Below are 24,888 nucleotides of genomic sequence, written 5' to 3'. Positions count from 1 at the left end.
ATTAGCAGTGTTCTTATTAATCATCCTCACCGGTATTGGGTTTCTTTAAAATCACTCCCTCCTTCCCCTTCAGAAGTCTCTGTCTTTTGGCGTGTATATTTTGTCTGTAAGCAACCTTGAAACCTTGTGAGGAAGAAAGGTGGGGTACAAATAAATATTTAATAATAATAATAAATATAAAGGAGCAGACAGACACCATGCCTATCTTTTTCTTTGTCTTTCTCCTTTATTGCTATCATCATCATCATCATCATTATTATTATTATTATTATTATTATTATTATTATTATTATTATAATACATTTTTCAGAGAGCGCTTGGCCCTCTTGGAAAAAATGACCCCTTATCGCCCATCCACGTTCCCTTTGAAGGCACTTGAATGGGGCTCTGTCTTCCTCTGAGGAGAGAAAGCAACACCTGTAAGTATCATGCAAGTGACTATTAATTCCTAAACTTCCCGACCCTCCCTCACCTCACGCAAATTTCGGAGGGCGGGAGTATTAGGGAGGTTCCTACAAATTAAATCTGCCGAAGCTGCTTCTCATTGGCCTACGCACACGTCAATCAGCGTGCGTCCGGGCCCTCTGTCGTTGACCGTTATAAAGGGGAAAGCACGAGGGGACCAGGAAAGCGCGTTGGCCGCCAAAAGAGGGGAGGGGCAAAAGGCTTCCGTAGGGCAGAAGGCGGGAACAGGTAACAGAATATGGGGCGTGGCTCCCGGAGGATCTAGCCAAACAGAACGCAGGAGGGGCGCAGTTTTGAGAAGCCGATAGCAAAGCGTATCCCATATAGCACAGCCCACTCCCACCCCGCCTGCTGCTCAGCCTATCATATCAGAGGAAGAGCGTTCCGTGAAAGAACCGGCCAATTAGAACTACGGCGCGCCGAGTCGGTTGCCCGGAGAGACCAATCACCGTTATCTGCCCTTCGCTCTGTCAGACATAATGGCGCGCAAGGAATTTCAAACGTGCGAGGGGGGAGGGGGAGGAGCGGGGCTTATAAGGGGGAGGAGCGGGCGGAGGATGAATAGCCTGTTGATGGCGGCGGCGGCGGCGCCTGGCGCGGCTGGCCCGCGGAGTGTCACTGCTTGACGCCGGCCGCGCGGAGCGGCGCCTGAGGACGCCGCGTGCGGAGAAGAGGGAGACGTCCCGCCCTCCCGCCTGAGGCGGAAATCCCCCGCGTCGGCCTCTGCCGGGGGCCGGAGGAGTGATCTTCGCGCCCAGCCGCGCTGCCGCTCTGCCATTGGAGGACGCTGAGGCGGAGGCCACGCCCCTCGCCCGCGAGGTGAGGGCGCAGGTGAGTTTGCGCGCCTTCCTCGGAGGGGGAAGCGCTGGCGGGGAAGCGCGCGTCGAGCCCGGCCTCGGCCCCGCGGGAGCGGCGTCCTTTCGCCTCAGCCCGCGTTCACACCCGAAAGTGACAGCCGAGTGCCTTTTCATTAGCGCCTCTGGAACCCAAGGGCGCTATAACACTGGGCTGGGTGGGGGGGGGGTTGTGGGGAGGGGAAGCGGCGTTATTCTCAAAACGGGTTCGCGCCAACAATTTTCCTTACTCGAGCTTGCAAAGCAGCTTTCTCGGCACTCTTCTGGATTGTTGCCAGTCACGCAGGAGGGTGGTGTTTCCCACCTTCTTTTGAGATGCGTGAAAAAGCGAAATAAGCGGTCATTTAGAAGACGGGAAGGGGAAGTAAACGCTTCAGAAATCCACAGCAGGCCAGTACTTTTTTCTTGGGACCAACCAAAATGTCGCAGAACAGTGAGGTTTTGAGATCTCGGAAGCTGGCAAGGCGTCACACAAAGCACCGGGTGGGGGAGAAAGTGTGGGGTTTTGTGGCTGGAGCACAGGGTCCGATTTGATTCTGTGGCTGGAAGCACAGCTAAAGGTGGGTACCGTGTTCCATTACTTAATACAGAATGTGAAGCAACAATCTTCTGCACTATGAAGATGTGAAGTCAAGTTACACATTCCTAGACTGCTTAATCTGGATTAGTTACTTTGGCCAATGCCCTAGCATGTGTTCATGGGTAAAATGGGATTAATGGCAGGAGGTGGTCATTCTTCTGGAGTGCAAGGATGGTAGGTATGCATGTGTTGTTTCTCCAACACAGGATATTACAGCATTTTTCTGCAATTGTTCTTACTATTTATGGGAGCATTCCTTTGATACTTGCGGTATCTTGATTGCTGCAGTTTTGACTCCTGTTGCTTACTGCCTTTTTAACTTTGGGTTTCAGCTGTTTGACTGTGTCCTCCTTCTCACCTGCTCATACATTCAGCTCTAGCCTAGTTCTCTTTAAAATGGCCAGTTTGCCTCAGGGCTATACCAACTGAACCTCCAGGTGAAAGCTTGTGTGATGTAGTGCTCTTTCATACAGTCCATTCTCTTGTGAGCCCTCACCTGTGGTCCTAAATTGGTACAGCCCTGGCAAATCCATTTCACCTTGGTGGCAAGTAGGCCTCTGCACTTATTACAGTACTAACATTGCCCTGCACTCAGTCACTGACAGACTCATAAAGGTAGTGCTGTAGTCTGTAACTCTCATTGCATTGGTGTGGAGGGAAGTCAAGTGGTGGTTGATCAGCTTATGTGTCATCAAAGCAGAAGTCTCTCAAGCCTGTCTGAAGACTGTTGTGAAAGCAGAGTTTAGTTCTAGCTTTTTTAGCTATATCCTCCTTTCCTCTAGTACCCACCGTAGGAACTGTGGTAATCTTACTAGCCTTAAGGTGTCCTAAGGCTCTTTGTTTTCTTAGCAAAATGATCTGGAAAAGATACAACTTGCTTCAGAAAACAAAGTGGCAGTCTCACATCTTTCTCTTTTGCAATCTTCTCTGGGCAACCTTGCATTTCTATTCCTGTCTGCTTCATTTCCTGTGATTGCAAACTGCAGTATAGTGTTTGGTTCCGTGGGTACTCCTGGAGCTGGACGGGTGCAAATAAGGTGTTCTGGGTTGTAAAGGGAAGGCTGGCACCCTTCTCCACCTTTGCTATCTAGTACTTCTCCAGCTAGTAACATCTATTTTTTGGGGTGTTAGGGAAGACAGAGGCACGCTCCATTGTCTCAAGATAGACTGGTGCAAATAACATTTACTTTCTAGGCAAGTAACTATTTACAAGTCTGGTGGACCATTCTTTGATGGAGTTGTTTTGTTACATCCTTTAAAATGCTTGTTAATGTTAAGGAGTGGATGACAACATTTTGTTATATTTTGTAATGGGGAGCAATGGAAATCAAGGCACATATCTTCTAGGTCAGCATATAGCTTGGTTTTGGATGTCTGGCCAATCAAAAAACATTTTTCGCCAAATGCCTGGTAGTAGAAGATACATTGATCGTGAAGAAATTTTCCTGAGTGGAGGCTCATCCGTTGCACGCTGGGTGTGCTGATCCCTGCGATTTCCCTAAATGTAAACTTGACTGCGTAATTTGTGGTAATTGTCAAAGCATTAACACTTGGTTAACAGCAGATAATTAACTAATAACAAAAAGCAAGTTACAGCTGTTGTGAACTGTGACATGAACTCTAATGTGATACTCCACCCTTTAGACAGTGATATTTTCTTCTGATTACTGCTTGTGTTATTTTTTTAGAGAAGCTTGCAGTTATAATGGTTAGCCAGTGTGAGAAGCTTTTTTCTGCTGCTGTTTGCCCCCTCCCTATTACAAGCAAAGCAAACTTCACTCCTGACCTTCTTAAGCATGGCTGCATGCTTTCTCTGTATCCCCACCACTACCACCACCAAAAATGCTTATATTTTCCATATTCCTTATGGAAGCTTGCATATTCCTAAATGATACTTCCATGCACAGAGACGGTACTGGATGCTGCGTAAAGAATGACAGTTGCCTTCACTGAGTTCTGAGTATCTGAAAGGCATCTCCCCAGTTTCCAGACATCCCTTGGTCTTTTCCTATAAGTCAGTTCTTCTCATAGGGTAGATGCTACTTCTATCTAAATTATAAAACATAAAACAATGTTGTCCCATATATCCCTAAAAAGCAACTCCTTCTATGTATCATGTTGTAGTCAGTACAGTCTGTCAGTAGCAGCCTCTCTTAGTATGCTTCAAGGAGCATGTTCCATAGGCAAGGTTTTGCATGGAGGTGTTTTCACTGGATGCTTTTTTGAGTTCCATGCATCCAGAGGGTCTATCAAAGCCAAGGTCTCCTCTAGAAGCAATGCAGTACATTTATATTCAGCCGCATCTATTGTGAGCAGGGGAGCTCTCATTGAACGTAATTTGAGGGCGGGTTGAATTTGCCTCTCCCAGTGGTACTATTATCTTTCCATCTGATTCCCTCTTGGTTATTAATTATGCCATGCTGAAGTCCTTTGAGAAAGAAAGGGTGGGATACAATTTCTGGGCTGAGGTCTGTGATGTTTCTGACCAAATAGGCACCAATGTTTGGCACAGTAATGTTCCAGCTGCGACTGTTGCATGATGAATCATACATGTTAATTGATTTCTAAGTAGTTGTGCCTGCATGCTGAGATAGAGGATTAAAACTCCCAGTAAATATTTGATAGGAGGGACACGGGTGGCGCTGTGGGTTAAACCACAGAGCCTAGGACTTGCCGATCAGAAGGTCGGCGGTTCGAATCCCCGTGACAGGGTGAGATCCTGTTGCTCGGTCCCTGCTCTTGCCAACCTAGCAATTCGAAAGCATGTCAAAGTGCAAGTAGATAAATAGGTATCGCTCCAGCGGGAAGGTAAACAGCGTTTCCGTGCACTGCTCTGTTTCACCAGAAGCAGCTTAGTCATGCTGGCCACATGACCTGGAAGCTCTACAGGCCAATAAAGCGAGATGAGTGCCGCAAACCCAGAGTCAGTCATGACTGGACCTAATGGTCAGGGGTCCCTTTACCTTTAACTTAAATATTTTATGCCTTGGTGTCTGAGGCTAACATCTAAACTATTCTTTCTCAGATGCCTCCCAGAACAATAACTCTTTGCCTGACTTTGAATCATTAGCTCCATAAAAGTTCAAAATGTGTTGAGGTGCAGTAATCAGATTAGTGGAGGCTAGTACTCTGATTTTGTATTTTTGTTTATTTGCTGTTTGTGTTTTCTCAAGCTCCTGGCTAACTCCTAGCTAATCAACATCTGAGCCATCTTTGGCCTGTTTTGTCTATGGTGGGGGTTAGGTCAAGTCAGACTTGTAAATGTTACTGTATGAAGCCACAAATTAAACCTTACTTGTGCAGTTGACTTACCACATACATGTCTATTCAGTTAATTGCCTATAACTGTTTTAGAGGTTTTACTACAACCAAGCGTTATATATTGTTAAATAAAAATGAGTAAAATATGTCTCTTTCTTTAGTATAGGTCAGAGTGATCAATAGATTAGACTTGCCTGGAGATGTTACTCATCCGTGCTAAGAGGTGGCTTAAGAACACCCCAGATTTTAGTTGGAGCACCAGTGGCATATTTGAGTTTTGAATGAGCAGGGGAGATGAAATCTGGGTGTGCAAGGGATCTCCATAATGGGATTTAAAAGGGGATTGACTGGCAGCTCTGTCTATTGGATAGAGAAGCCTGATAGTTTTATTTTCTGTGCTTCCACCTATGCTTTCCTGCCTCCTAGCAAATATTTATCTGTCATTGGCCAGGGGCAGCATGCCAGCAGCCTCCATGGCCCAAGATCCAGAAAAGCTTCAAGCAGAGGTGGAGCGACTGGTGGCTGAGCTGCAGGAGGCAACCCGAGAAAAAGTCCAGGCTGCACAGTATGGGCTGGCTGTGCTGGAGGAAAATGGCGAGCTCAAGCAGCGCTGTGGTGAGCTGGAAGGCCAGTTGGAGGTGCTACGCATGGAGCTGGTCCACATGAAGGAGGTGAGTGAAAGTTTCCCCTGTTCTGCCTTGGGCAAGGATGCCCTTAGCATGTTTCCAGCTTGGGCAATGTGCTCTTAACCATAATCTCCTGTCTCCTTCTATCTTACCTAGGCTTTAGCAGAGTCCCACAGCAGTCACAAACGGGCAGCAGCTGACGGTGAGAGCCGAGAAGAATGTCTGCTCAGAGAAACTGCTTCCAAAGAAGCCTGCCTGACTCAGACCATTGAGGAGCTTCAGAACAATGTAAAGCATCTGAGATCCCAGTTGGACAACAATGGGGTAGAAAATGAGCGTATTAGTGTGGCTCTGCGGGAGTTGAGGAAGGTAATGTGATTGTGTTAAGAAACTGGGGTGGTCCATACGGGTTGTAGTTCAGAACTGTCTAGCACACAAGTCTGTACATATGTATTTACTAAAGTGTATTAGGTTAGTTGCTAAATTGATAAAGGAATGAAATATTTGTAGTAAGCAGTTGGCTGCATTTTGCACAATTCTGTTTCCACTGTTTTATTGATTGATGTGCCACCTATATGCCATAATAGTTTCTAAGACAGGAAGGGGCAGATGAGGCCCTCAAGTTATATAAAGCACTGCAGCCCCAGTATCTGGCTACTGTAAGTCCTGTTTGTTTCCGTTCAGAAAATCTCACCAACCACTGCCCATGTGTATTCAAGATTATTTCTGCAGCCATCGAGACTGGAAGTTCTATTTTTTTTTGTTCTTTAAACTAATGAAAGCCAGCTGCATAGAATACTGAACTAAATGCTTATGGGTTTAGAGTTTATAAAGCTAGAGTATCCCACCCATTCGGGTGAGCTTGATGAACCCTAGAGGTCATCCAAAACTTGAAGCTGGGGAGGCGCTTTGGGGAATCATCTCAGAAATCATGCTGTGCTTTAGAGGTCTTCTAAAACACAACACAACTATGGTAACCCTCATAATGGGAGGAGGGCTGGCTGTGTCTCATAGCTTCCAAGGTGTTTGAAGAACCTCATGCATGTTCTACTTCCATCTCCAAGTTTCAGGGGAGGTCTGCAGTGGTTGTTGGATTTTGCAGCTTGAAAGGTGTGTCTAATGCCTCAGAATGATAGTGTGGCAATTCCCCCAGACTTTGAGTTGGGAGGTAACTTGGAGGATCATTTCCACAGTTGTGCTATGTTTCTGAGCTGCTCCGAGTGCTCACACGGTGCAAAATCAGGAATAAGGTTTTGCCCTTCTGCTATTGAGAGGACCAAGATCTTGGCCACCATAGAATTTAGCCTTGGTAGCCAGCCAACCAAAATGTGTGGGCCTCTTTGGTAGTGTATAACATAGAAAAACAGAGTAGCAAAAAATGGGGAATCTAACACAATGGTCCTGCAAACCAGAATGCAAAATTGGTTAGCTGTGAAATGGGAAAAGTGGTAGTGATTTGTTCCTGGAGTATTAAGACGTCCATGAGAATGTGAGACGTTGCTCCCTGCATTTTGTTATTTCTACAGTGTACTCTGTGGGTGAAATTCACTGTCATGCCATAAAAATGTTCTGCTGTGGTTGACCACCAATAGCAGCTTGTACTTGCAGCTTGATGTAAGTGTTAGATATACTTTTAAGTGTGAAACCATGTGGACACTTCTCCCTCACTTTGATTTAATAATCAAGTCCTCAGGCATTACTGGGCCATGTTAAAAAGATGAAGGGGACCACAGCGACAATCATGCTAGCTCTGCCTCCCGTTGCCATGTTGGTTATCCTCCAAGTTGGAAGACAAAGCTTTGAAATGGGGGTGGGGTGGGGTCCCTGTGCTCAAGAATGTAAGAAGAATCCTGCTGGAGTAGGCCATCTAGACCAACTTTCTGTCCTCACAGTGGCTAACTTGATGACTGTGGGCAACCCTCAAGCAGGACCCAAGCACAAGAGCACCCTCCTCTCCTTTGATTTCTAGCAACTGGTGTTCAGAAACTGGTGTCTCCCAACTATGGAGGCAGAGTGCCACCATCATGGCTAGTAGCCTTATCCTCCATGAATTGGACCAGTCCTCTTTTAAAGCCATCCAGGGTGCTGGTCCTCACTGACTCCTTTGGAAGCAAGTTGCATGAGCTGTATGAACAAGTACTTTCTTCTGGTGGAGGCTCCTCATGCAGCTTTGACCCCCCGAAAAGCAGGGTTTTAAAGCTTGATGAGGAGCCTCCATGAATTAACATGGAATAAGAAAGCTTTAAAAAGTGTTTGTAGGTAGGATGAAGTTGCTTTGGGTATTGGATCTTGCCATTAACATATCCTATATCAAGTTCTTCCTTATCCAATCCTGCCTTGATGTAATACCATATGATGGGTGGTTTGTGGCATGTCTGACTTGGTTCCTATTTCCCCCTGTCTTCCCAGGAACGTCAGATCCTAGAATCCGAGAAGGCCCGGCTATGTGAGGAGATGAAACAGGTCAAGACACGGGAGCTGCGTCAGTTGCAGGACTGTGCTGAACTTGAAGAGGAGAACATCTCTCTGCAGAAGCAGGTCTCCGTGCTCAAGGGCAGTCAGGTATTGGTATCTTCCACATACTATAGTGGCACTGACCACTTGAATGTGTGCCTTTCATACAGTGGTGTGGACCAGATGTCAACCACGTCATTGTATAGCATCTGCTTTATAGGAATACTGCTTCGGTTGTGTTCACCTGCTTTAATTTTGCAAATGTATGTTTGCTTTCACCTACAACCATGCCCCAATGGATCTTTGCTGGCTTGTGGATGGAAGTGGGGTGATACTAATACAGCTGCTGTAGAGACACTTCTAAGATGGCTGAACTCTGAGCCTTGATTAGTTGATTCTGAACCTCAGCAGTCTAGCAGTATTGCAGGAGCAATCTTACAGGACTTAAAACATGCAACCAACCATCATAAACAGTCTAAAAATATTTAAAGCTGTAGTTCAAAACGTTAAGGGTGGAATTCAGTGTCGTACTAATATGAACATTCTACCAGTGCAAGAATTCTGCTTGCCGGGTAGAATTCTCCTCTCCTCTTCCCCATTTGCACTGTTCTAAAGGTTCTCCTGACCCTCCCAAGCTGATATGGGGGTGCAGGAGGAGACAGGGAAGCCACATTGTGCTACCAGGACTTGTGCCAGCTCCTGCTAGCGCAACTCATTAGTTGAATCTAGCCCTGTTTTAAAGTGTTAGCCATTTAAAATCTTAAAACCTTTTCATTGTCTTGGAGAGTTTAAAAAAGAAATATTTGCCTGCTGCTAGAAAGACAGTAGTACAGTCATACCTTGGATCCTGAACGCCTTGCAAGTTGAATGTTTTGGCTCCTGAATGCCGCAAACCCGGAAGTGAGTGTTCCTTTTTGCTTTTTTTTTTTTTATAAAATATTTATTGAAGTTTTCAAAAAAATTAAAGAAAAACAAAACACACACAAAAAAAGAAAAAACCAAAAACAAACATATACCTTTCAATAACATTTTTCCTTGACTTCCCCACATCTCCCCTTCTTGTATTCCAATTCAATTTTTAATTCAACAAGTTCCTATCCCCAAATTTTACCTTATTATATTTAAATCCTTTTTGTTTAACCAATTTTAACATAAATCTCAATCTTAATACATCAAATCTTATTCTTAATACCTTTTTCTAAAGTCAACCCCAATTCCATTTCACGATTTCCCCATTTTAATCTAGAATAGCAAAACAAATTATTTACAAGAAAGGAAAAAAAAAAAGAATATATTTGTACCGCCTTTGGATACCCAAAACCCCACTCCCCGCTTTTCCCGGTTTCAATCTCCAACCAATGTCCATCAGTCCATCTGGTATCAGCCTGGTGATCTCACATCCGAGGCCCTTAAGTCTCTCTCCTTTCCTCTCTGCTGGTTTTTTTGATAGTCCTTTATGTTAAACGCCAAATCTCGGAGAAGCTCTGTCCCCATAAAGTCCATACTTCTTCCTGCCAGGCCTCCATATTTAAAATTGTAATCCAAATCTTGTTTTTTACTTCTTTTAAGTCCAAATGTCCCAGAGACTCCTGCTTCCACTTTGATCAGATTTGTCTTTTCCTTTAAATCCATCTTTACAGGCCTTTGGCCTGCCAGGTCTCCATATTTATGATTGTAATCCAAATCTTGTTTTTTGCTTCTTTCTTTAATCCTCTGCTGCATTATAGCTCCTCCTTCCTTTCCCTCTAAATTGTCATATGTAGCTTCTTCAAATTTCTCAAATTCCTTTTCTTGTTCAGCTGCAAGAGTTTTTAGTTCAAGGGCACAGTCTTTTTGTTCTGGTACAGAGACTTGAGTCAAGTCCCTTCCAATTTCCGCAGGTTTGTTTGCTTTTTCATTCAATATTGTAACATTTCTAGCCAAAACAGTGCTTTGTTCTTGAAGTTTTCCCAGGCTACGAAAGATCTTCTCAAGTGCCGTCTGTATTTTTCCACTTACAGCCATTCTGTAATGTCCCAGAGCCCCCTCTAGGGGAGTACTGGTTACTTAGTGTTCCTTCCAGTTATAAATCCAAAAGTCCTTTATTTTCCTTGATTTTCGACAATTTGTTACCTAAATGTAACAAATATGACCAGCCGAGGCAATAGAAACAAAGTTCTCTCTCTTTTTTTCCCCTCTCAGCTTTGACAGCTAGTTTGACAGCTGTCAAAGTCTTTTAAATCTCTCCAACAGGCTCCCTCGCGGATCGCTCCCGGGTCCTGGGGGAGGGGTAACAATCCACTTTCAGAATTAACTCTTATCCTCCAGCACATTCACTTATACTGCCAAAACGTGAAATTAGTTACTTTTGACTTCTCACGAAGAAGATGTTCTTTTCAACCTTAGTTATCTAGTCCTTGCTTTAAAATGTTTACAAGAGGGGGAGACGGACTTCCTCTTTGCGCCTTCCCCGCTCGTGCCGAATCAAAAAAGGGGATTTTTAATATCCAATTTCCGTAATACTCACGGGTTGTTACTTTTAGTCCAAATTTCAAAGGAAGAAGTCAGCGCTCTCCAACCATGGCATGCGGCTTCGCTTCGCGGAGACGGGTAGACAGCTCTCAGCTCCGCGCCGCTCACCCCCGGTATGTTCCGGAGCCTTTAAAAAGGCTCCTTTGCAGCGGGGGGGGGGGGACACAAATGGAGCCCGCCGAGCCTTCAGTTCACAGGCTTCCTCGCCTGTGATTTTTTTCGGGTCCCCGCTTTGCCGTAGCGGTAGAACCCTGGCTCCACGAAGCAGATTTCCTCCGGAGATCGGAGGAAATCCGCCATTACAGTTGCTGGCGCTGACCGGAAGTCCTGTGAGTGTTCCTTTTTGCAACCCGAACGTCCAACACAACTTCTGCGGCTTCTGGTTGGCTGCAGGAGCTTCCTGCCCCTTGGTTTTTGAACGTTTTGGAAGTTGAACGGACTTCCGGAACATATTCTGTTTGATTTCTGAGGTACCACTATTAGGAACGTGAAGCAAGCCTCTTATAGAATCATAGAGTTGGAAGGGACTCTGAGGATCATCTAGTCCAATCCCCTGCAATGCAAGAATATGCAGCTGTCCCTTACAGGGATTGAACCTGCAGCCTTGGCATTATCAGCATTATGCTCTAAGGGTCATTCCATATCAAGTGATCCATTTTTTTTACCTCAATAGTTTAGGCATGGCAGGGGATGCCTCTTGGAAGGCCTCCGATGTTAAGGTGCTATTACCGTATTTTTCGTCCCATAGGACGCACCTAGTTTTTTGGTGGGGAAATAAAGGGAAAATTTTTTTCCTTTATTTCCCCCCAAAAAAGCAGGTCGGAGAAACCGAACCAGGTCGAGGAACAGCGGGATGGCGACGCTGCGCCTCCCTGCTGTCCCCCGAGCTTGTGGGGCTGGCCGATGTCTGCTCAGCGTGAGGGGCGCTCTGAATCAGGGCGCCCCGCCCGCTGGGCGGCAGGCTGCTATCCGCAGCGTGGGGAGCCCTGCAGGGAACTCCTGCAGGGCTCCCCACGCTGCGGATGTCTGTCCGGCGCGCGGGGCGCTCTGCTTCAGGGCGCCCTGCCCGGCGGGCGACAGGCTGCTATCCGCAGCGTGGGGAGCCCTGCGGGGAATTCCTGCAGGGCTCCCCACGCTGCGGATGTGTTCCCGAAGCGCCGGGCGCTCTGCTTTCAGGGCGCCCGACGCTCCGGGAAGCAGGCTGCTATCCGCAGCCTAGACATCCCTGCGGGACCTCCCGCAGGGCTGCCTAGGCTGCGGTTGTGTTCCCGAAGCGCCAGGCGCTCTACTTTCAGGGCGCCCGACACTCCGGGAAGCAGGCTGCTATCCGCAGCCTAGACATCCCTGCGGGACCTCCCACAGGGCTGCCTAGGCTGCAGATGTCTTCCTGAAGCCTGGAGAATGAGAGGGGTCAGTGCGCACTGACCCCTCTCGCTCTCCAAGCTTCAGCGAAAGCCTGCATTCGCCCCATAGGACGCACCCAGATTTCCCCTTCATTTTTGGAGGGGGAAAAGTGCGTCCTATAGGGTGAAAAATACGGTAATATTTGTTGAATTTATATTTGTGCTCTCATTTTTTATTTTTATGTTGTGATCCCCTCGTTATCTTCATATGAAGGGCAGTATACAAAATGAAATTACCGTATTTTTTGCTCTATAAGACTCACTTTTTCCCTCCTAAAAAGTAAGGGGAAATGTGTGTGCGTCTTATGGAGCGAATGAAGAAGAAGAAGAAGAGTTTGGACTTGATATCCCACCTTTCACTCCCTTTAAGGAGTCTCAAAGCGGCTAACATTCTCCTTTCCCTTCCTTCCCCACAACAAACACTCTGTGAGGTGAGTGGGGCTGAGAGACTTCAAGGAAGTGTGACTGGCCCAAGGTCACCCAGCAGCTGCAGGTGGAGGAACGGAGACGCGAACCCAGTTCCCCAGATTACGAGACTACCGCTCTTAACCACTACACCACACTGGCAGCTATCCCAGAAGCCAGGCTGCGCAGCTATCCCAGAAGCCAGAACAGCAAGAGGGATTGCTGCTTTCACTGCGCAGCATTCCCTCTTGCTGTTCTGGCTTCTGATATTCAGAATATTTTTTTTTCTTGTTTTTCTCCTCCAAAAACTAGGTGGTCTGTGGTCTGGTCCGTCTTATAGAGCGAAAAATACAGTACATATAGTGTGTGTGTGTGTGTGTGTGTGTGCGCGCCTTTGTACCTGGGATCTGTACAATTAATTGGGTTTGGAGGAAGTATTTTTTATCAGATTGAACATATTTCTCCAAGGCTTTTAACCTCAAAGGGATCAGAGCTCTTAAAAGCTCTGGGGGGTGTAATTGCTATGCTCAAGTTTGCACCCACAATACTGATTTCTCTGCAGTGGTGTTAATAGTTGGGGACTGGAGCAGACCAGTTGTCTCCATCCTTCCATCTCTTAAGTTCCTTTCCCCTTGCTTTTTACTGATGCTTAATTGCTCGCATAGTCCAATTTCTGGATTCGAATACCTGTTGCTATGTCTCTTTCTGTGTTGAGTTAAACTAATTTTTTTTTATAGTTCCACAATTATGCAGACATACTGACTTTGCTGATGGCCTTGTTTCACTAAAAGTACAGGACCACCACCTTTGCTACTAGGATATAGGATTTGCATTTTAAACTTATTTTGAGCTTGTTGCAGAATAATGTGCAAGATGAATAAAACAGAATTGTTTAATAGCTCTTAAATGCCTGTCCAGCTTATCTACATTATGAATAGGCCACTAAAAGCTCACTCAGGTTTTCTTGTTTTGGTGTCTGGAACGGTGGTGATAGGAAGTTCCACAATACAGGTGCCTGTCCACAATTCCACATGTCTGCGTGACACTTACATAAGAGGACATGGAAGAAGGGCTTGCTGGTGGATCTTAAAGGATGGTGGGGGTTGTTTTCCATCTGTTGGTGTAAAAAGAAAGTGTAAGCATGTGCCATATTCAGTCATGCCAAACTGGTCCGAGTGATGTTGAAGCTGAAAGATGTGGATGTCAGTAATTCAGATGAAATACTGGGGGAGGCAGGGCCTGATGATGAGCAGCAGCCAACCACCTAGTATTGTGCCCTTTTTTCCTTCCTCAGGTGGAGTTTGAGAGCATCAAGCATGCCCTTAGCTGCCGAGAGGAAGAGCTGGTGCTTGCTGGGACTCAGCTGCTGGAGCTGGGTCGTCTCCGGGACCTGGCAGAACACCAACTTCAGGAGGCACTAGAGGCTCTGCAGGCAGAGCGTGAGCAGAAGCAGGAATTGCGGCGAGAGCTGGCCATCTGCACTGGAGGGCGCCATGACTCCCTAAGCAGCTTGCAAGCCAACCTAGAAGAGCTTAACCACAGCCGTGCAGAGGAACAGGATAGTGGCTTTGCCAATGCCAGCAGCATTGGGAGCATGGCTTCCACACCCCACAGCATCCGGCCTGCACCTGGTCTTGTGGCAGACCTCTTCAGTGAGCTTAACTTGGCAGAGATTCACAAACTGCAGCAACAGCTGCTCCAGGTAAGCAGCTTGAGCCCTGTGGATCAGAGAGAGGTTTGGTTTCAATATGAGATGACTAACAACGTGAATTGCATTCCTGTTGCACAGCGGCGCAAGATGTGCTATGTTTTAGGCCAATGCGAATGGTTAACTATCCCCACCCCTCACCCTACCCCAGCTGGCTAACTTGGGGTTTGCAGATCTGTTAGAGATTCAGTCCACTACCATGTACTGTGTATCCAACTTCTGAAAAAGTCCTTGCCCCTGTCTCTGTAGTTACTGTGTAATACTTCAAGGGAGGGAATCAAATTGTTTAATGCTCCATTGTAGAAAAACAAAGCTAGTATTGGCAAGAAGATTCTAGTTTAGTCTTTGCCCCTGGTAATTTATATTTGAATGTGCAGAGACTTGTTTTTTACAGGAGGGTGTCATTTAAACCAAATTCTTCTTCCTTGCACAGTCTATCTCTTACTTTGGCTAATGGGCAGTAGTCATTGATCTCCCACACAAGAGTCCTCTGGTGCATGTGGGGAACTTGTTAGGAGGGATGTGCTTCAGTTCTCACTCTATCCTGGGCTTGGGGAATAAACGGCACTAGCTGTGCAAAGCCCAGTGTGCTGAGGCAAGGCAAGACCCCTTGTTTTTCTCTTCCACTTCCCCTCCTGCCCAGAGCCCTCTTGTACCTGCAAAGAACGCAGAGCCTAGGGCTTGCCGATCAGAAGGTCGGCAGTTCGAATCCCTGCGATGGGGTGAGCTCCCGTTGCTCGGTCCCTGCTCCTGCCAACCTAGCAGTTCGAAAGCACGTCAAAGTGCAAGTAGATAAAGAGGTACCGCTCCAGCAGAAAGGTAAACAGCGTTTCCGTGTGCTGCTCTGGTTCACCAGAAGCGGCTTAAGTCATGCTGGCCACATGACCCAGAAGCTGTACGCCGGCTCCCTTGGCCAGTAAAGCGAGATGAGTCATCCACGACTGGACCTAATGGTCAGGGATCCCTTTACCTTTACTTATCCCTTGCTTTCATCCAGCCACACGATTGTCAGAGAACCTGGAGAGAGTGAGTGGTCTCTTGTGCCCAGCAGAATTATTCCCTCCCTGTACGCAAGCTATGAAGAACTTAAAAACTTGTTGACAGCGGCAAGAGTTATAGCTAGGAAATGGTAAAAGCAAGGTGGATGCTGAATAGAAGAATAGTACAAAGAAGTGTGGGTAATAGCGATTAATGATAAATTAACGTGTGCTATTAAAGTAAGAAGGGGAATATGGAAGAGAAATGACTGAGAAAATATGGAGAATATTTCTGGAGTTTATGTTGTTAAAACATAAAGGAGTCAAACTATCTCAAGAAGCCTTAATTTTTTGGAAATTTATCATTATGATAAATGATAGTCTCATGGTGGGGTGCACATTTCTATCCATATTATTTTTACTTTAAGGAAAAATAAAAAATTAGAGAAAAATATTATTCCCTCCCCATTCATAGAGGATGCAGGAGTGGGATATCTTGGTGTTGACTATCTGCCAAGGGCAACTCCAGCTAGATTTGTAGACCCTTGATTTTTCCATCTGTAATCATGAAGTGGTCCAGGGCAGCATTGGGTGGCATCCCCTAGAACTGCTTGCCATTCAGTTTTGCCTCAGGCACAGAGGATGAAGGTATTACAGCACAAATAATGGCCGCCATTGCAATATGAGCAATCAGGCTGTGATGTCAAAAAGTGGGTTCCTGTTCTTCAAAGCTTAAAATGTACTGTAATGGGGCTATTTCCTCTTTCTGTAGGGCGGGGAGCATGGGTGTGGCAAAAGCTAAGAAAATGCTAGGCTGGGAAGTGATTTTCTAAGCAAGATCAAAATTATGGCTTGATAGTATTGATCCACAGTGAACTCAAAGGAGCTATTCTGACTGCAAGTCGCTCAGATGCCAGAGGCATTGCTTTCGGGTTTCTACTCTGCCAATAATCTTGTCTGTGGAGTCTGCTGTTTGTTTGTTTCTGTCTGTCTGTCTCCCCACTCCGGTTGAGCTGGAAGCTTCTCAGTCGCCTGTAGAGTGAGTGGCAGGAAGCCACTAAAGTTATTCCGAGCAGCTGCACATCCTGCCCAGCTGGCGTCATGCTCTGGCCTGACCCTGTTGCACTTTCCCCACCCCCTTCAGGCTGCTTGTCTGCAGATTATCTCTCCCTCCTGCCAAGCCAGTTGTCTTGGCAAAGGAGGTTTGAATGCTGTTCTACTCTTGCAAGGTATTGGAGACATTTGTCCACTTTGTCCACTTTTTGTCTAGAATGCAGCTCTCTCTTCTTCCATCTTCCTTCTATTTTTAACAGCTTATCTTGTATTAGAGATCACCCACAGTTTAAAGAACCTCCTGAAGGTGAATGCTATGATAGTTGATTCTGGGTCACTTCCGGCTAGCCTCATTCTGGCCGCCCTTGGCCAAAGGAAATACCTGGCTGCGAATCAAAAGCCCGGAAGCTCAGCTTCTTTTTGTATGGCTCTTTAAAGGCCAGATGGAAACTTGAGACCTGGGAGTGGCAAGCTCTATAAAGAGAGAAGCCTGTCCCTTCTGTATTGATCCCTCCAAAAGGGTCACGGTTTCGGAATAGAACTGAGCAGCCTTAATCTCTGGGGTAAGGCTGCAAAACCAGCGCTGTCCTTGCTCATTCAGAGCGCTTGCCTATTAAGAGTGTCCTTGCCAGCTACTCCCAGTTTAGTTCCTGTTTTCCATGCCAGGATGTAGCTCTGCAAAATACATAGCCAGTTATTGACATAAAGTGCTCTTGAGCATGTCCCAACAACTTAGAGTTCTGTTGGCCTCCTTGGATCTGGATTTAGCTTATGGCTCTGTTTATCTCCATGCCTTGTGTTGGGAAACATAAACACCAAACTCTCTCCCCATCCCCTTTCTAATTTCCTGTTTGCATTATTAGGCAGAAAATGAGAAGGCTTCGCTTGCCTCAGACCTGCAGGACCTTAAGAAACAGCTGAGCAGCACCCAGGAGGCTCTAGCCCAGCAACAGCTGTGCAACAACCATGAGGTGGAGCAGTTTCAGACCCTGGATGCTGGCCCTAGCAATGGCGGGGACCACCCATCACCCTGTAAGAGGGAGCGCTGCCATGAAGAGTTAGAAAAGGCCCAGCTGGCAGCCCGGCAGGAGAGGGAGGCAGCCGCTCAGTTAGAAACGGAGCTGCGGGTTGCCCGAAGGATGGCACGGGAGAGTCAGTCACGGCTGGCGCAGGCCCAGGAAGAGCTCCTGGGTTTTTCTGAGGAGATGGCCGCTCTGTATCATCATGTCTGTGCCTGCCACAGCATCACCCCTCAGCGTGTTGTGTTGGACTATTACCGGGAAGGTCGTGGAGCCCGGAGCATGTGCAGAAGACGGTCCTCCCGAAAACTCCTACTCACAGAAATGGAGACAAGCAGCAGTGGGGACCAATCCCCAGCCAGCAGCCCCAGTTCCCCCTGTGGGTTGGAGCCCCTCAATGTGGCCAACCTGACTGCCGTCTTGCGAGAACAACTAGGGCACCTGCAGGTGGCGCTCTCCCTGGTGCATCAGCAGGGCCTGATGGGGCATGGTGCTGAACTGGAACGTGACAAGGAGGCGCTGGTGGAGGAGGTGCTGAAGCTGAAGTCCCTGCTGAGTACTAAGCGGGAGCAGATCGCCACCCTGCGCACAGTACTCAAGGCCAACAAGCAGGTGGGTGCAGGAGTAGCCTGGTTGTGGTCAGGAGTCAGCCCTGAGTGAATAGGATGGGGAGGGTGAGAAAGGTGTGGGCCTGCAGCTGGGTCTGGGAGCACCCTCAGCTAGTGCAATGAGCCCTTTTGGTGGGTTGCCCACTGCCAGTAGCACCTTTTTCATCTTGCTGCTCCTTCTCCTGCCAAAACAGTGCAGGTAGAGGAAGAAGAATGGGGTTCTGTTAGGCTACTGGTGCCAAATGGGCTCATCAGTGAGAGTTATGGGAATTTTCTTACACTGACTGCAAAACCGAATGTGTTAAGAAGTCACAAAACAGGTATGATCAGGCTGTGAGTATGTTGTGTCTAAAAGTAAATGAATCTTTGCTTGGCAATATTTTGCAATCTTGCAAATTGCAGAATTATACAACATTTATTTTACACAGGTTTCTTCTGTCTATCATGGGAAGAGCAAGGGATTGTTCCAGTTATTTTTATTGATTTTCCAAATTATTACAAATCATTACTGAATTAATTCAATACAATTTCCAAAAGTGATTTCCTGCTCTTGCAAGATATGTCCATGATAGACCCCCGTTGCTGTTAGTTCTCAATTTCTAGTTGAAATCACCCCATAATTCCAATTATATTTTCCATCAGCTGCCCCTTTACAACCCTGCAAACAGCAAATATATTAAAAAAAACTTAGTGTGTATATTTGATTGCAGCATGTGTAGTATTTCAGTAAGTTCTTATTTCCAGATTTCGGCATTGTTTTCCAGCTTGAATATTTTCACATGTTCAAATCAAAGTTCTTTCCCTGGTTCACTGATTTATTGCAGTTCTCCTGTCTCCTCCATCTGTGCTCGCCTTACCCAAACTCACATTCCTTCCTACTGATAACAGTGTCAAGCTACACCATAAATAAACTCACAAAAACTGTTTACAGAGAGACCATTCTAAGAGCAACCCAGCCATTGGATTCCATCACTGCAATGCCTTAAAAACATATTTTCCAGTGCATATGTCTTTCTCTTTAAGTCATCCTCTTTGTGGCTTCCATCCTTCCATCATGTCAGGTTAACTGTGGATTCTTATTAGCTGCATTTCCTCCTCCCACAACAGAAATATTTTGATGGTGGCTTACAACAATGAAGGCTAGAAACGTGTTCTAAAACTAAGATTCTCTGGAGTGTAATTGTATTCCCAACCTCTCATTCAGTTCTCCCACATGATTTTGGCCCATAAAAAGGCCTGGATGTGATGTGGCATGGCCTGAGATCACAGGCCCTTGCATACCATTTGTTTTAATGTTTCATAAGCTGCTTTTTTGGAAAGCCACCAAGAAACATAATAATAATAACAACAATCAAAGAGCAGCAGACTGGGGAGGCAGGCTACAGGTCTGCCTAAATAATAAGGTGGTTTTCACTAGCCTTTGGAAAGCTGATGGGTATGGGGCTAAGTGGGCCTCCTGGGTTCCAGAGTTTGGGCACAACAGCTGGAAAAAAACCTTGACACATTTAACCACTAGCTGTACCTTAGATGGTGGGGAATGCAGAGCAGGACACTTTATCTAGGTACCCAGACAGCAGACCCTGCCTTCCAAATACCAGTGCCATATTTAAGCTCTGGATGGACTGACAGCATCCAGTGCAAACCAAGAAAATGCACTTGGAGGGGGTGGCAGCTTATAGCAACCCTGTTAATAGAATTTCCAATTGTCTGGGAGGGGTTTATCCACCCCACTTCCTTTGGCTGCAGTCCTGGGGCACTCTTACCTTCCTGTCCTTGTCCTGTTCTGCTGCTCCTCCCTGGTCCCACCAATACTGTTCTCTTCACAGCCCTGCATTCCTAGCAACTATTGTTGCTTTCTTCACTGTTTGCAGCATGAGCCCTGTGCTTAGGCTGTTGCTAGGTTTTCTCCAACTTTCCAGGCCTGGGAAAGAAGGCAGAAAGGGCTGCATCCCAAAAGAGCGGTGGTCTGGGCTTGCATTCAGTGTTAGAAACTCATCATCCTAACCCTAATCACCAAATGGCACCTTAAACCTATGTTATGGTCACCACAACATAATGTCTAGGCACCTTTTTTTTAAAAAAAAAAATGAAGCTTGTTGTTAATTTTGTTTCTATACCACTTTACATTTTAAAGAAAAAAATATTGGTGGTTTACAACACATTAAAACATCAAGTAGAACAAACCAGAATAAAACAAATTCAAGCTTCAGGAAAACACTTCAGATCCTACTCCAAGTGACATTTTTCTTTCTCCATATTTATTTACGTACTTGACTTATGTAAACTACTCCATAGCAGAAGTACTCTAGGAAGCCAGTTGGGTGTAGTGGTTAGAGTGTTGGACGCGGGCCTACAAGATCAGGGTTCAAATCCCCACTCAGTCATGAAGCTCACTGGGTGACCTTGGGCCAGGCACAACCTCCTAACTTACCTCACAGGGTCATTGTAGAGATTAAGGAGAGAAGTTAACCATGTACCCCTTGGAGAAAAAGGCAGGAGATAAATGCAATAAATAAACTCTTCCGTTTACCTGCTTAAAAAAAACGAGGGGCCAGCCAGATGGAGATGTCTTTTTTTTCCTTCAAAATTTGTTATTGATTTTCACAAAATTAAAAACACACTAACAAAAAACAAAAAAACATAAACCATAACCTTATTAAAACTAATCTTCTTAACATTGTTAAGTGACTTCCTCGTATCCCCCTAGTTGAATTTCAGTGCTTATCATTTTAACGGTTTTCCAAATCAAAGTTCTTATAATTTTAACTTAATCACTTAACATCACTCTTTCTTCCCAATTCAGCATTAAACATAATAATTCATCACATTACTTATTTAAGTCCTAAGCCTAACTGGTGATTGCAAGCTTTTTCCAATTAATTTAACTTACATGTATTTAACTAAATAATCATTAAATTTCATCCATTCTTCCTGGTACTCCTCCTCATTCTGGTCGCAGACTCTTCCGGTCAGGTCGACTAGCTCCAAAAAGTCCATCATCTTCATGATGATGAAGATGAAAGATGGAGATGTCAGTTGCCAACCTGGCATCCAGAGATCTCCACGTGGTTGCAGTTGAACCTGCACCTGTTGAAAAACGCACATGATGAATTTCTGACACAGCTTGCATGTGTCCCTGGAGCTTGCATGTGTAAGACTGGATATTGGGAATACTCCTTGCACATATACCAGGATTGAGCAGTACTGGGATCTTTCAAGCACCCTAGGCTGTGTTCTGGAGGCTCCTTGCTGGAGCATCTTCTCTTGCTTTTAAAAAGGGCTGAAGCAAGAATGGGGCCCCCCTTAAGTGTAATCCTAGAGACACATAAACTTGTTCAATCTCTGAAAAAGGTGTCCTGTTGATGTGTTCCCTGTTGCTGACCTGAAAGTGAAGTAGCCTCTTGAAGGTATTTCCTTATCAGCAGGCTGGTAGCCCCATGTGCCTGGCTCTTCCAAGATTGTTCTTGTGGGTGGAATGGTTCCAGGTGCCTGTTTGAGTCTCCTATGCAGAGCAGCATAGAAGGGTGTGTGCGCTATGTTTGTGTGCCAATGCTTTAATGATACTTTCTGCATATGGTGAAGGGTGTTTCCATGGGGGAGAAGCTATAGGTCAAAGAATTGGAAGGGACCTCAATGGTCATCTTGTTCAACCCCCTGCAATGCAGGAATCTCAACTAAGCATCCATGACAGATGGCCATCGAACCTCTGCTTTAAAACCTCCAAGGAAAGAGAGCCCACCACATCCCAAGAGAATCCCTTCTACTGTCAAACAGCTCTTACTGTCAAAATGTTCTTCCTGGTGTTTAGTTGGAATCTCCTTTCTTGGTTCAAGTCCTACCCTCCAGAGCAGGAGGAAACAAGCAAGCTCCATCCTCCTTGAGATATTGGAAGATGGCTATCATATCTCTTCTTTTCCAGGCTAAACATACCCAGCTCCTTCAACCATTTCTCATAAGGCGTGGTTTCCAGACCCTTGTTCATCTTGTTCATCCCTCCTCTGCATACGTTACAGCTTGTCAATATCCTCCTTAAATTATGAAGCCCAGAACTCCAGGCGTAGTCTAACCAAGGAAGGACAGAGTGGTAGTATTACTTCCATTGACCAGGACACTAGACTTCTGTTGATGCAGCATAGCATTTGCTTTTTTTGCTGCTGCATCACACTGTTGACTGAGGGTCAGTTTGTGGTCTACAAAGACCACTAGATCCTTTTCACAGCTACTACTGGCAAGCCAGGTGTCCCCCATCTTTTATTTGTGCATCTGGTTATTCCTGCCTAAATGTAGAACCTTACATTTGTCCCTATTGAAATTCATTTTGTTAGTGCATCATCTGACCCTTGGCAACCTTCCCTTTTAGACTGCAGAGGCCGCCCTCTCAAACCTTAAAGGCCAGTTTGAAGGCGAGAAGGTGCTGGTGTCGGAGACCATGGCCAAGCTGCGTCATGAGCTGAAAGCCTTGAAGGAGGATGCTGCTACTTTCTGCTCCCTACGCGCCATGTTCGCCAGCAGGTTAGGAACGGGCATCCCAGGGAGCTGTGTCTATAGTAGAGAAGGGGCAGTGGGACAGAGGTTGGAGGTAAACCACCTCTTGAAGTGGGTGGGGGCTGGCATTGAGCCTTTGATCTACTGCTGCTCCTGTTTCATGTTGGAATTGTGCCACTATCCTCACACAAGTGCTGAAATTGAGGACTTGCCATGTAGATTGGGAGAATCAAGTAATTGTGATATCAACTAGTTGTGGACTAGGAAGGCTGGTTTCACACAATGCATAGAAAGAGATGGAAAGCTGCTTAGACCGCAGAAGTTGCACAAGAGAAGGAAGCTGCAGGGGGTGAGGGGGTGCTCTTTGAGGGGGTGCTGAACTAAAACAAAACTCCAAGTTGTGCAATGTTTGTCATATTCTGTGCCACCAAAGGGTGGAATATAGAGCCTATATATTGCACAACATAAAACAAAATTTCTTAGATTCCTCATAACTTGTTTTGACAGTTGGCCAAACTATTCATATTATTGAAGCCCTATTCCTATAGCTTCTGAAATATTACCAGGCATTGCTCATGCATTTTCCAATATATTTTCACAACCATAAGGACTAGAAACCACCCTTAATTTAAAGGGAGCCAAGATTTCAGCAAGCAATGATTAGTGTCCAATGGGATATTCCATTCTTTTTCTGGCATTTGATGGGACCCTGAGTATATGCAAAGCACTGAGAGCTGGTGTAAGGCCTGCCCAGGATTCTGTGGTGTTGATCCTTTTTGACACTCGCCTTGAACTCACCACCTCTGTCTATCTCCAGGTGTGACCAGTATGTGAGTCAGCTAGATGAGATGCAGCGGCAGCTGGCAGCTGCTGAGGATGAGAAGAAGACACTGAGTTCCCTCTTGCGCATGGCCATCCAGCAGAAGCTGGCACTCACACAAAGGTTGGAGTGCCTGGAGAGCCCGGCTGAGGGGCCACGGGGAAGTAGCAGGAGGGCACTCAGGCCAGCCAAGGGTAGTGCGGTAAGAACAGTTGGAGCAATGAGTTCTGCTATGGGTGGATGGTGAAACAAAACCCCCCTGAAGCCATTTACCTGCTTAGGATGTAATGCTGCCCAGCTGCCTTTGGGAGTGATACACAGCTTCTTCAAATTTATCAGTAAAAATTCCACATAGAACTGTGGCAGGGTAATAGCCCTGAGAAGGTGTAGCCTTGAGTGATGTATAACCAGTGTACTTGTTCAGATTTAATAACACTTACTTATCCAAGCAGAGATGATAAACCAGGAGAGTCAGTGTGGTAATGTGGTTAGAATGTCAGACTAGGGCCTGAGAGACCAGGGTTCAAATTCCTACTTGTCCATGAAGCTCACCACCAGTCACTGCCTCTCAGCAGACTGTTTTGGGGATTATATGAGGAGCTCCATAGAGAAAAAGGTGGGATATAAATGGCAGTAAATGAAAATTAAATGATGACACATGTGAGAGCCAAGGCTCTATTGTCCACGAACCAATAGCAATCCCCTACCCCACCTTCCATGCAGCCTTATGACTGAGAGCTAATGTGGCACTGAAGCCTTTGTGAACCCACTAGGTGGCCTTATGCCAGCCTCAGTGTCCTCCCTCCCACCCCAGTCAGCAATATTGGTCAATATGGTGGCACCTTAAACAGTTCAAGTGCTGTGTGAATGCTTAGCTGTAATGTGAGTATCTATGCCAGGGCTAGCACAGGAGAGCTATAGGAAAACAAGCGGTACTTTTTAATGTATTTTTCTAACTGCCTTTCTTCTCTCCCTGGTCCCCGTTCTCCTTTCAGAGATGAGACAGCCAGTATCCAGTGCAGGATTTCCAGGCACTTCTCATTCATTCAGTGTCTTCCATTGTGGTCACAGAACTCCATTTATTATTATTATTATTATTGCATAACATGGAGAAGCTTGGCACCTGCAAGCTGTAACCCATCAAGAGGAACCCTGTGCCAGCAGCAGGCCTCCAGCCAGTGTTTGCTTCCTGCCCTCGTGCCTTAAGAGTTATGTGAAGATACACACACCTTTTCTCTGTTTGCCTCAGTGCTGACTTTCCTAAGCGCCTCTAACACTGTGCCTTTTTGTGAGACACTGATGTCTGCCTTAATGACCAGGGCTGCCTGCTTTGGGTCTGGCTGTGAAAAGATGGGTTCTTCCTTCCCCTGAATTTCTTTGCCCTGCTGTACTCTCCCAGGCCCATCACTTCTCTACCTGTCTCCCCATGGGGTTTTGCACATAGTTAATGACTACATTGCTGACTGCATGGATTGTGGGGAGAAGGAAAACTAGCCCCATGCAGCCATGAGACATGTTGTGAGATGGACCCAGCAGTGTCTCCTGTTAACCTCACCATCCTGACACCAGGAGTATAAGAGTATGAAACAGTTTACTTTGTAGTCTGGAGCAAGATGAGCCCTGGTTGTTTGCCTCAAATAAATAATTGATTTCCCTGCA

The 24,888-nt window shown here is 46.1% G+C and overlaps 2 protein-coding genes across 6 annotated transcripts in view; one reads left to right on the top strand and one right to left on the bottom strand.

Annotated features, from left to right (window-relative positions):
- Positions 1–1,053, bottom strand: part of TEX28 (testis expressed 28) — an 18,586-nt gene extending 17,533 nt beyond the window's left edge. The window contains exon 1 of one of the 4 annotated variants that reach the window (XM_083592399.1): positions 915–1,053. The gene's annotated coding sequence lies outside the window, so the exon portion shown is untranslated. Of the gene's footprint in view, positions 1–30; positions 135–472; positions 828–914 lie in introns of those variants that run through there. The other 3 variants (XM_083592397.1, XM_083592398.1, XM_083592401.1) reach the window with 3 other exon arrangements.
- Positions 1,025–24,888, top strand: LOC310752307 (protein bicaudal D homolog 2-like). Of its 2 annotated transcripts, none has more exons than XM_083592389.1 (9): positions 1,025–1,296; positions 5,612–5,831; positions 5,943–6,155; positions 8,196–8,348; positions 13,854–14,261; positions 17,161–17,928; positions 22,285–22,436; positions 23,227–23,431; positions 24,225–24,888. In XM_083592389.1, the coding sequence occupies exons 2-9, from the start codon at positions 5,619–5,621 to the stop codon at positions 24,228–24,230; spliced, it is 2,118 nt and encodes a 705-aa protein (XP_083448515.1). In that variant the 5' UTR covers positions 1,025–1,296; positions 5,612–5,618; the 3' UTR covers positions 24,231–24,888. The 2 variants fall into 2 exon arrangements, with proteins under 2 accessions (XP_083448515.1, XP_083448516.1); XM_083592390.1 differs by having other exon boundaries at positions 1,274–1,879.

Source organism: Podarcis filfolensis (assembly GCF_964270895.1).
Source record: "Podarcis filfolensis genome assembly, chromosome: 17".
NCBI classification, from domain to species: domain Eukaryota; kingdom Metazoa; phylum Chordata; class Lepidosauria; order Squamata; family Lacertidae; genus Podarcis; species Podarcis filfolensis.
Note: the sequence above shows the minus strand (reverse complement) of the source record. Positions and strands in the feature narration are given on the sequence as shown.